The 12,073-nt window shown below is 40.0% G+C and overlaps 1 protein-coding gene across 3 annotated transcripts in view; it reads left to right on the top strand.

The window, feature by feature from the left end:
- The window catches only part of Zc3h8 (zinc finger CCCH-type containing 8), a 23,900-nt gene that overhangs the window by 9,636 nt on the left and 2,191 nt on the right, over positions 1 to 12,073 (top strand). Inside the window, exons 4-9 of one of the 3 annotated variants that reach the window (XM_031371855.1) lie at positions 993 to 1,126; positions 3,534 to 3,656; positions 4,012 to 4,123; positions 4,981 to 5,090; positions 6,107 to 6,148; positions 8,135 to 8,674. In XM_031371855.1, coding sequence (XP_031227715.1) covers positions 993 to 1,126; positions 3,534 to 3,656; positions 4,012 to 4,123; positions 4,981 to 5,090; positions 6,107 to 6,139 — 512 coding nt within the window. In that variant the 3' untranslated portion in view covers positions 6,140 to 6,148; positions 8,135 to 8,674. Of the gene's footprint in view, positions 1 to 992; positions 1,127 to 3,533; positions 3,657 to 4,011; positions 4,124 to 4,980; positions 5,091 to 6,106; positions 6,149 to 7,134; positions 7,394 to 8,134; positions 8,675 to 12,073 lie in introns of those variants that run through there. The other 2 variants (XM_031371856.1, XM_031371858.1) reach the window with 2 other exon arrangements.

Below are 12,073 nucleotides of genomic sequence, written 5' to 3'. Positions count from 1 at the left end.
TTGAAACAGGGTTTCTCTGTATAGCCCTGGCTGTCCTGGAACTCGCTTTGTAGACCAGGCTGGCCTCGAATTCAGAGATCCTCCTGCCTCTGCCTCCCAAGTGCTGGGATTAAAGGTGTACCTCAAGCACCCAATTTAAATGAAATTCTTATTCATTTACTGTGTTTCCTCCAAGTTTTTCTTCTATTCAAGTACTCCTACATAGGTAAATTTAGTGTATATTAAATGTTTTATTTTTCTTCTTTTTGGCGGGGGTTGTGATATGTTGAGATGGGGTCTCATCTAGCCCAGGTAGTCTAAATCTTGCTGTGTACCTAAAGTTAGCTGTGAACTCCTGGTCCTCCAACCCCAGTCCTCAGTGTCCTCAGTGCTGGGCTGACAGTTGTCCTAGTTTGCTGTGATAAAACATGCCCTACAAATGTGTCTGCAGGCAGTCTGACGGAGCTACTTACCAACTGAGGTGCCTCTCTCCAGATAATTATAGTTTGTGTCAAGCTGACAAAAAACTAGCCAGCACGCAAGTTTTTACCACCATCCTCAGCTGTATGACATTTTCAAGGAAAGAAAACGCTATAATATATGAGATCCTAAACCTCTGTAGTTTTTTCTCTTATAAAACTGTGGTGATTTTAATTATAATTAAAATTATATCACAACCCTCGCCAAAATTAATTTAATTAACAGATCAGTCAGTTGCTGATATCTTCAAAATATTCTGTTCCGTGGCTGACAAGATTGATTTAATTATTTTGCTTTTGTCTCTCATCCAACACTTCTTTTCAGAAATAATGTATTTGGCATTGGGATGTTAGAATTCTCTTCTTTTTTCAGCATAATAACAAAACTCCTAGAAAGTCAGGGCACTGTTGTCACACCAGTTTTCCTTCACTGAGCTTCAGAGTTTCCCTGCATTATTATAAGGCATATTTCTGAAGGTTAAACTGATGTCGAATCTTTATGCTGTTTTAAAAAATGAACTTGCTTGTTTTTAGCTGCCAAACAAAAAAATAAAAAACCTAAAGCTGGTCACAAGAAAGTAAAACAGAAGAAAATGAAGCGAAAGTGGCCTGGTACTGGAAACAAAGGGTCAAGTGCCCTGCTGAAGAACTGTGGCTCCCGAGAACAGGTACAAGAGTGTCTGGTAGAAGGATGCCTTCAAGGGCTTATCTTTCACTTGAGCTTCGGGAAGTGCTCAGTGATATGGGGAGGCAGGGACATCCCACAGAGCAGGGTTCTGTGGAGACCTGTACCTGTACCTGCTGCTGACTCTGGTCGTTCTTCCACCGCTGCTTCCTCCCTCTTAGCACTGCTGCCAGCACCCATGTTCAGCCTCTGTGATATTTCCCTGTTGACCCAAAATAAGAGTGTGCTAGCCCTTTGGTCTCTGAGTGTTAGACCATTACTATCTATAGAAAATTGGGAGGCAGAAGGAAACAACCTTGGAGATAGTTGGAAGGCCATATAGCCCTGCACAGTTTATATACTTCAGTCCTTCAACCTTTGAGCTGATTACTTCTGGAAGTTAAAACAGCTATTTCTGAGCTTTAGGCTTACCAAGTCTCATAGTCCTGCTCCTGGTATTTTGATTTTGCTTGGTAACTGTTCTTTCTTAATATGCATATGTCCTTCAGCATAGGACAGTAAGTGACTTCTCTAGGCTCTGATTTTCCGAAGACTTTTAAACTGAATGGCAAGCTTTTTATTCAGCTTAGACACAGGGTCAGTAGTTTGGGGAGGTTAAAATATTAGAAATACCAATCTTAGCTGAGCATGGTTGTGAATGACTTGTAGTCCCAACTGCTTAGGAATGGAAGTAGGAGCCCAAGATTATCCTGGGTAACAGTGAGATCCCATATCAAAAGGGGTGGGGGATATCAATTTTTTTTTTCCTTTGGTTTTTTGAGACAGGGTTTCTCTGTGTAGTCCTGGCTGTCCTGGAATTCACTCTATAGACCAGGCTGGCCTCGAACTCACAAATCCGCCTACCTCTTCCTGCCAAATGCTGAGATTAAAGGCGTGTGCCACCACTGCTGGGCGGGATACCAAATATTAGAGATTGAAATAAACTTGTATAAAAGCAGTTCTATTCCCATATTTTACAAGTAGGGAATAATCTGAACTCAGAGTTTAGATGGCTGTCTGTCCACACAGAGCCAAGCCAGGGCTGAACTTTGTTTCCTAACCTCTCTTCTATGACTTAATATTGACTCAAATGATTCTTCACACAGAACTGACAGCCCTTCTATATGAAAAGCAAGTTCTAAACCTGTGTTAGATTTTCTTGGCAGAATCATTTAAAACCAGAGATTTGAACTGAGATATGTATATGATTTTTATGGTCTTAGTAAATTAATAACTTGATATTCTTGCAAAGCAGGTGACTAGGAGGCACATTAGCTCCTTAATTGCACATACTATATTGCCAAAACCATATTTACTACTTAGGCATGCAGAAGTTCTAAGCTCTGTCACAAGTTAACACATTAAAAATAGTTTTTATTTCTAAAGTGCTAAAATAGATTATAAGATTCTTATTTCTTTTTTAAATATTAAACTGTGAAAATATATCTTTGGAGCTAGAGATCTTCCACTGCTTCTTGTTAATTGTGATTCCCAGCTTTGTTTCCATAATTCTGAAGCTCTTTCTATTTTAGATTTCTTTTATACAAGTAATATATTTTCATATTTTTAGTTTTTAGTATATTTTCATTTTTAGTTTTCTTATATTCAATTCTACAAAATAAGGGTAAAGTACAATAAGATAATCAAGGTTTTTTTGCTTGTTTGTTTGTTTTTTTTTGTTTTTTGTTTTTTCGAGACAGGGTTTCCCTGTGTAGCCCTGGCTGTTCTGGAACTCACTCTGTAGACCAGGCTGGCCTTGAACTCAGAAATCCACCTGCCTCTGCCTCCCAAGTACTGGGATTAAAGGCATGTGCCACCACTGCAAAAGCCCAAAATACTGCAAACTCTTTTTTTTTTTTTTTTTTTTAGGATTTATTTAATTATTTTTTGTATGTGAGTACACAATAACTGTCTTCAGACACACCAGAAGAGGGCATCAGATCCCATTACAGATGGTTGCTGGGAATTGAACTCAGGACCTCTGGAAGAGCAGTCAGTGCTCTTAACCGCTGAGCCATCTCTCCAACCCGATAATCAAGTTTTATCAATACTAGTATTCAGTGGTTGAATGCTATTGAAACTGATGAGCATTTATTTTATAAACTGATATACCAAAGTTCAACTCTTGAAGGCCCTTTTAGAAGAGGCACTTTTTTGAGCCAGGGTCTTGCTGTATAGCCCAGGCTGGCCTTGAACTTGAACCCCACTTCAGCCTTGGAATGCTAAGACAATGCATTGGTCACTATGTGCAGCTATCAAGACATTCTAATGTAGTACAAATAATTTAAAACAGTTTTGTAAAACAAATACTTAATTTTCTTTATCTCTTGTTTTTTTGTTTGGTTGTTTGTTGTTTGGTTGTTTTTTCTGTTTTGGTTTTTTTTTTTTTTTTTTTTTTTTTTGTATTATAGGCTGATGAACCTGAAGAGAAGCAGCCACGTGTGAGGATGAGTCAAGGCTTTATCAACCAGCACACAGTGGAACGCAAAGGGAAGCAAGTTTGTAAATACTTCCTTGAAAGGAAGTGTATTAAGGTATGAGAGTGTGTAAGCAAAAACACACTACAGGGTAGTCACAGCAGGAGTGTTCTAGAACTGCTGTCTCCGTGTGACACTCTTAAAACATGCCTGGAAGTTTTAAAAAGTCTTTGATCTTAGAAAAAGTTTAGTTTGAAAATTAGTGAAGTGCTTTATGTTTTTAAAGGTAATTTATTAAGGATGCATTACATTAAAAATGTTTTAAGAATTTTAGAAGTTCAGCAGGTTAGGTCATGAGCTTAGATGCTAGCTGGTTAGACTCTTACTGGACTTGCTTGCTCATTTGAAGTTTAGTAGGAAAGGTGCAAAGGTCTAATTGTGCGACATAACTTGCATTTACTCTTCTACCCAGGGAGACCAGTGTAAGTTTGATCATGATGCAGAGATAGAGAAGAAAAAGGAAATGTGTAAGTTTTATGTACAAGGATATTGTACCAAAGGAGAGAACTGCCTGTATTTACATAATATCCTTTATCACAGGATTCCCTGCACTCTTCATATAACATGAAAGATAGAGACTTTAATCAACTGCAATGGTTGCCATAACAACAGTGTTCTCTTTACGCCCAACTTGGTATCAGAGTGATATTGCATATGCTTTCGAATGGACCTTTCAGAAAAATCTCTGAAAGTATAGGTCTCTTGTGCCCTCGACGGGTGGTGGAAGGTTGAAGAGACCTAGTCAGACCCAGGAGAATAATGTTATTTCTGCTGTGGGTAGTGTCTGATTGAGTCCGTATTCATGTAGAGAAGTAGAGATGTTTTAGGAGGCTCCTTTAACCTGAAGGTAGCCTTAGTTCTAATGGCCAAACTTGTTATGGCCATTATGAAATCAAACATGTTATGAAATCATGAAATACAACCATTTACAGTAAAAATATCATTGGTCACACAGAAGTGGCTTCTTTTTAGTCACACACCATAGAAGTCTCAGATTTAACTTGGCATTTCCTAGATAATAATGTTGTATGAATTAGTTCTACTTTAACAAACCTAATACATAAAGGATCCAGATTTGTAAAACCTGCTATTGTCATTGAGTTTACTTCACCCCATTCTCTAACATTTTACAATAACCACGTCTCAAGGTAATTAAAATACATTTCTTTCATCTGTGAGTGAAACTTACCTGTGGCCCATTGAGACTATATGTGACAGAGAAAAGATTATCTTTCTGAAATGAGACTTTTTATTGCCTCATATTTTAAATAAAAAATTCAGTGATTCTACTGGTAGGAAATATTTAGAGGAAATAGTTTTTAAATTAATAATGAATCATTTCAATTGGGTAAAATTATTGTTTTCCTTAACACTGTGCCACATGAATACCCTTGCAAGTTTTATCATACAGGAACAAAATGTTATCAAGGCGATCACTGTAATTTTTCTCATGCCCCGCTGACTGCTGAAACACAAGAACTATTGGCTAAAGTAAGTACAGTGGTAATCTTGTTTTTCTTTTTAAAAAGAGTATATTTGGACAGAGGATGACATTTGAAAAGATAACTTTTCTTTAAGAAGAGAGCATTATGGGCTACTGTATGATAATTTTTTACTTAGGTTTGGAAGTTACTTTATTCTTTTATTATCACTGAAAGAAAGATTAATATTCATTGATAGTATAAATTAGGATGGTCTTTAACTCCTCAATATAATCAGCAGTTTAAAATTTTATTTACTCATGTGCGTATGCAGGCTAAGGCAGTCAGAAGAGACTGTGGAGTTGCTTCTCTCCTCACATGCGGGTTCTAGGATCAAGCTCAGATTTTTGGGCCGGCAGCAACTGCTTTTACTCACTGAGCCCATTCTTCACTCTAGTTAGCAACTTTCAATCAAGACAAAGGAAATAGCGACATATATAAGTGCAGAAGGGAAGTCAAAAGTAATGACTGACAGGCATTTTAGTTATGTTGAAGACTGGCTAGGTATCTTGTCCTCAGAACTTCTTAGTCTATGAGAAATGTTATTGTGAAGTTAGTAATTGATACTCTGTTTCCTTAGATTAGTTGAGAGTAGTCTCTCCAAAATTAGATTTAAGTAAATGTGAAAATAAAAAATCTTCCTAAAGCCACCTGTGGCCAGTGTTCTTGAGCATAGACAAATATGAGAAAGTCAGAGGTGCGTCTCGGCAGGCACTTCATCTCTAAAGAGGGGACGTCCGTGGAACCACAAATCATACCAGGTTCTTTTTTATGAGAAATTTGTTTTTCATTTCTGTTTGTAATACCAAATACTGCTAGGTTGGATGTTAGTAGAGCCATTTGAGAAGTATAAGCTAGGATGGTGTACACAGTAGGTGTTAGTGAATACAAATCCTGCGGGGTTATACTGCTAGGTTGGATGTTAGTAGAGCCATTTGAGAAGTATAAGCTAGGATGGTGTACACAGTAGGTGTTAGTGAATACAAATCCTGCGGGGGTTTATACTGCTTGTTTTTTCTGTATCAGGTTTTGGATACTGACAGGAAGTCATGTCAATAGACCAAAAAGGTAAGAGTGATGCTACTAATTGTTTTTGTTCTTTGAACCATCTGAAATTGGGATAACAGCCTTAATAGAGGTTTTTCTCTCTTCAAATTAAAGTATTTTTCCCCTTCTTTCCTCAATAAAAATATGTGCATATGTTGTTCCTCTATCTGGGGTTCCCTGCCATGTGAGATGTGTGTGTCTGTGTAGGATAGGATCTCTCTTTGTAGTGCTGGGTGCATGGAACTTGGTGACTGACGTTGAACTCACAGAGATCCACCCGTTTCTGCCTTTTGAGTGCTAGGATTAAAGATGTGCAGTATCACATCTACCCTCATGTAACACTTTATTCTGTGTCTGTGTTATAATTAGGTGTCAGTAATGGAGATTTAGATAAGTTTCACTTTTTTCAGTGTACATTGTTACTGTAGTTCTCTATAAATGTTTCTTGGTATAAATTTGCAGCAGTTACTCAGGGTCTGTACCAGGGAGTAGAAATGTTTTGTAACCCTTTACATTCCTCTAAGCCATAGAATTTCTGTTCCAACCTTGTTAATACTTTGTACTTGACTTTTCTCCTAACTCAGTGGATGTAGAAATGGCATCTTGTGGCTTATTTGAAGGAAATCCAGCATCTTGGGCTTACAGGCCCATCAATTTCCTTGTTAGTGTAATACAGTTTACTGTCTTTTGCCAAGGTTTTTATTCACCTGGTTGTCTGTTTGCGTTGCTTTTATATATTCCTCATACTCTTTTATATTTTCCCAGTTTGTAGGCTGTCTTTTTTTTTTTTTTTGAGGCAGGGTTTTGCTATGCATTATTCTTTTCCAGTGTTGGTTTGAGTGTTAAGGATCTCTTAGATTCTATATATGAATTTTTAGAAAACTGTGATTTCATTGAACATGTGGATTAATTTGGGTAGTAGTGACAGCTAACAATATTGTCTTCATATATGTGAGCTTTGTGTTGTTTATATAAGTGTTTTTCTTGAATGTGTGTCTGTACCACAGTCAGGCCTGATGCCCGCACAGGGCGAAGGAGGATATTGGATCTTCTGGAACTGGAGTTACATGTGATTGTGAGCTGTGGTGCTGGTGGTAGGAAGCAAGCCTGGGTCCTCAGTCAAGAACAAGGATTTTTCATTGCTGAGCCAACTCACCAGCCTTCATATCTGTGAACTTTTCATGAGAAGTGATTTTAGATCCGAATCTTGCTTTTCTGGTGTGATGGTGTAGTCAGGACTAACTATGGTTTCTGTTGCTTATGTTCTTACGCTTGCCTCCTGCCATCTGCTTATCTCTAGTGCTACCTGCCCTCACTATGTCTGACTGGAGCCTGTCCTTTCTATGATCTAGTTGTGTAAGAACTCCTCAGAGTCCAGCTGTCTCTGGGATCCTGAGCTCCTGAGTGTGTCAGAGCTCCTGGGAGTCAGGCTGCCTCTGGGACCCTGAGATCCTTGTGTAAGCAAGCTCCTGGGATCTTGGGATCCTGAGCATGTTAGAGCACCTAGGAGTGGAGCTTCCCCTGGGTGTTGTGGGATGGCTGTGGAGTTCGCGCCCAGGGTCTGGCTCGGTGAACTTTTTGATGTACTCATAAAGGAGTTGTTATATTTCCATTCAACTCTGTTGTTATTAATATAGTCTTTTTATTTTATTTTATTTTACTTTTTTGGTTGAGATAGGGTCTTTCTATGTAGCCCTGTCTGTCCTGGCACTTGCTGTGTAGACTAGGCTGACCTAGAATTCACATAGACAACCCCCCACCCCCACCCCGCTTTTGCCCTCAAGTGCAGGGATTAAAGGCTCAATATAGTTTTGGGTTTGTTTTTTCTTTGTGTCATTTTATCTTTGTGTTTTCTGGATTTGTGCTTAGTTCTAGCTTTAGATTTTGTATTTCAGTTCAAAGTGTTCCTTGCATTTTTTGGTTTGTCTGCTGCGTGGATGTTTCTAAGGGGAAGAAGTGATTACGTTGGTAATTTTCACAAGCTGATGTGTTTATTTTCTTCTGCAGCGTGTAGAGGACAAATCTATTCCTGTTCCAGACTTCTGAAGACTGGTGACTCGGAATAGTTCTTAAGGTTCCTCGGTTAATGCACCTTCCTGTGTTGTCATGATCGTGTGCAGCTCCCGTTCGACACGCACAGTGGTAGATCTGGTGCTCAACCGAAGAAGGGTGGTTCTGCACTGGGCCAGGAGAGAGGAGCACGTGCATGCTGGCTGGAGATCAGTGCTGTGCTGGGCTGTGCTAGGTTGCAGAAGTCTCCAGTCGAGAGTTACTATTGAGCAAGCACAAAAAAGGCAAAGAGAGATGAAGTGAGCATAGGAGAAATATCGGGAAGGATGATGGCAGAGCTGCTAGGGAATGTTGGGGTAATAAGTCACACCTCTACATGCTATTAAATACTTTGCACAATGTTTTTAACAATAATTCAGAGTTCCACTTTATGGTTTAGCATAGAATGTGGTTCTGTGATCTCTTTAAAAAACAATTTCCTGTTGGATATTTATTTCAAATATCCACTGTTTAAATAAAACAGTGTTATCTCTTGCTGTGGTGTTTTCATCCTTGATGCTCTTAACCCTTGTGTTGTTAAAATATAAGAGTATTTATCTTGGGCTGGTGAGAGATGTGTTCAGTGGGTAAAAGTGATTGTTGTGCAAGTTTGACAACCAATTTGATCCCCAGGTGCCATGGTAGGAGGGAACTTGAGAAAGTTGTCCTCTGACCTCCACACATATGCTATTGCACATGTATGCCTGCTCTCACATACACATATGCCTGTACAACACATACACAAATAATATTTTTTAAAAAATGTCTTTCTCATTGGCTCATAAACAGTGATCAAATTATATACTTGTATAAAATATAAATGTGGAGGCTGGAGAGATGACTCAGTTGTTAAGAGCATTGTCTGCTCTTCTAGAGGTCCTGAGTTTAATTCCCACAACCATCTGTAATGGGATATGATGCCCTCTTCTGGTGTGTCTGAAGACAGCTACAATGTACTCATATACATAAAATAAATAAATCTTAAGAAAAATATATATTTATGGGCTGGAGAGATAGCTCAGTGGTTCTTCCAGTGGTCTTGAGTTCAATTCCCAGCAAATACATTGTGGCTTACAACCATCTATACTGGGATCTGATACCCTCTTCTGGCTTGCATTATACATGTAGATAGAGTGCTCATATACATAAAATAAATAAATCTTCCAAAAAAAACCCATAAATGTGAGTTTCAGGATGCCTTAAACACAGCATATAACAATATTTCCAAATGTAGATAAGATTCTAAGTATACCATGACACTTTACTGTTGTATTGTTTTATTAGGAAAAATAATAGCGTCCCTCTGATAGACAGTTTATCGTCCTAGTGACTGTACTTAGCAGAATATTGTTGGGAATACAAGCCAAGATTACTTTGGTTGTAATTGGAGCCTATCAAATCAAAAATTGCTCATGTTCCAACTCTCTGACTTAAGAAAGGAGGATACCAGAATAGATCCCTGGAAGCCCAGGAGGTTGTCTGAGGGTGAGCCTCTGCTCAGTGTCCTGTAGCTGCCTGCTGTGTTAATTGGTCTCCTCCTCAGCTGTGGCTAAAGATCATAACCAGACAGTGCTCTGGAAGCTACTCCAAAAATTACTAAAAATTACAGAGGAAACCTGCACTTTTCAAAGGATCCATTAGAGGACTCTTAGGCCGGGCGGTGGTGGCGCACGCCTTTAATCCCAGCACTTGGGAGACTTGTGCAAAGGAGTGTTGTTACTACATACATTTTATCTTCTCTGAAGATCATTTTCAACTTTAAGGAGTTCAAGATGACCCGCCCAGTTTTATTTAAGACCAAGAAGTGCTTATAGGGACTCTGAAGTCAAATAGAAGTTTGTCCCCGTCTCACTTTTCAATGAGGTGTTTTGAAGAGGTAAGCATGTCCGTGAAATCTGTTAACTTGGCTTTAGTCAGTTTGGCAGAGAGACACTTTCTTAAAAATGCCCTGTGCATCCATCCACAGTAGGCTTTGTGCCTCTGCCCTGGGTTATTGCAGCTCCTTCGTAATTACTTTTGTCTGTTTTCCTTGCCCACAGTTAACCGTGGTTCTAGAGGGAATTGTTTCTAATGTATTTTTTCAGCCATGCCTTCACTGTGCATCCATCCTGGATCAAGATACGCCTGTCTGCCTGGTGTTTAGAGTATTCTATGAGTAGTTTGACCATTTCAGCCATAATCATAGAAGAATAATAAGATAGTTGGACAGTATTTTTCAATTGCAGCCTAAAATGTATCTTTCCCTCCACTGATCTGTTTGCTGTAATAAAGCCTGAGGCTTTGTACTTTATCAGCTCAATGTTGGTGGCTGTCATAGTTTAAATAAAAATGGCCCCCGGCTCTGTGGTGGTGGTGCACACCTTTAATCCCAGCACTTGGGAGGCAGAGGCAGGCAGATTTCTGAGTTTGAGGTCTACAGAGTGAGTTCCAGGACAGCCAGGGCTATACAGAGAAACCCTGTCTCAAAAAACCAAAAACGAAAAAAAAAAAAGAAAAGAAAATGGCCCCCATTAGACTCATAAGGAGTACCATTATTGGAAATATGAGCTTGTTGGAGGAAGTGTGTCACAGGGCATGGGCGTTGAGGTATCAGAAGATCAAACTAGGCCTAGTGTCTCATTGTCTCTTCCTGGTGCCCACTGATCCTGAGGTAGAACTCTTAGCTACCTCTCCAGCACCAAAAGAGTTGCTGTGGTCATGGTGTCTCTCTACAGCAATAGAAACCCTGACCAAGACTGGCTGAAAGCCCATTTTTGGGGGGGGGTGCCTGGTGAGGGTGTTGTCTTTATGTCTCTCCCATACCCCACCCTCCCAGCTGTGTCTCAATGTGGCAGAAAGGCAGAAAGAGAATAGTCTATAGGAAAAATGTATAGGCCTGGCCAGTGTGTAAGGAGGCTTTGCTTATTTTATATGTGTGTGCTGAGTGAATGTATGTATTTTGTATGCATGTGGGAGCCCATGGAGGTCAGCAGAAGTATATGGAACTGGGGTTACAGATGGTTGGGAGCCTTGTGGGTGCTGGGAGCTAAACCAAGGACCTCTGCAAGAGCAACAAGTTCTCTTATCTCCTAAGCCACTACTCCAATCCCCCAAACCTACTTTTATAAGAGCTAACTACTTAAGAATAACTATGTCAAACTCCTTCAATCAAAGCACTTGGGGAGCACAGGCAAGCAGGTCCCTGTGAGTGTCAGACCAGCCAGGGCTATGTAGTATGAAACTATCTCAAATAACTCACCCCCAAACTCAGGGGGTGTGACTACCTGCTGCCTTTAGCCAGATTTACATGAGAAATGAAATTTCTTTTAAGCAAAGCAGAAGAAGGTAAGAAACCTGCCATTTGGTGAAGAAAAGGCTCAAAACTCATTTAAGGTTTTAGACAGGCAACTGTAATAGTTACAGAGTAGCTGTGCACTTTGTGTTGAGACAACAGAAAAAGTACCTTGGGGGGTGTTTAGACTCCTCCCATTGAAGGCTTGAACATGTAAGCTTGCAGATGCACTTGAAATATCTTCAATTAAATGGCTAAGAGCAAGGGCCCGGAAGTACTGCTGTAGTCATGGTCCAAGAGGGCCCAACTGCAGCTGCGTGTTGAACTCAGCTGACGCTCACTTGGTAATGGGCAGAGTCGAAGAGTCATGGGGCTGTGGAGGCTTTGCACTTCCACATAGATAAGTGGAGTGTGTAACAGGCTCAGACTCTCTGCAAAGAGTCTTGGTCACGGTAATGCACCAAGATGTTAATGTGAGTTGGAGTGGAGATAGTCAGGTGTTGGAAATCCTAGAAGCACACTGAGGAAAGAAAGCTACAGACACTGAACGGAGCTGGCCACATGTGGAGAGCCGCGAACCGCCACACCTCAAAGATGGCGCTGGCTGCCGCCCCCCCCCCCCCCCC

Source organism: Mastomys coucha, unplaced genomic scaffold (assembly GCF_008632895.1).
Source record: "Mastomys coucha isolate ucsf_1 unplaced genomic scaffold, UCSF_Mcou_1 pScaffold15, whole genome shotgun sequence".
Classification (NCBI taxonomy): Eukaryota; Metazoa; Chordata; class Mammalia; order Rodentia; family Muridae; genus Mastomys; species Mastomys coucha.
This window is presented reverse-complemented; position numbering and strand designations above follow the sequence as displayed.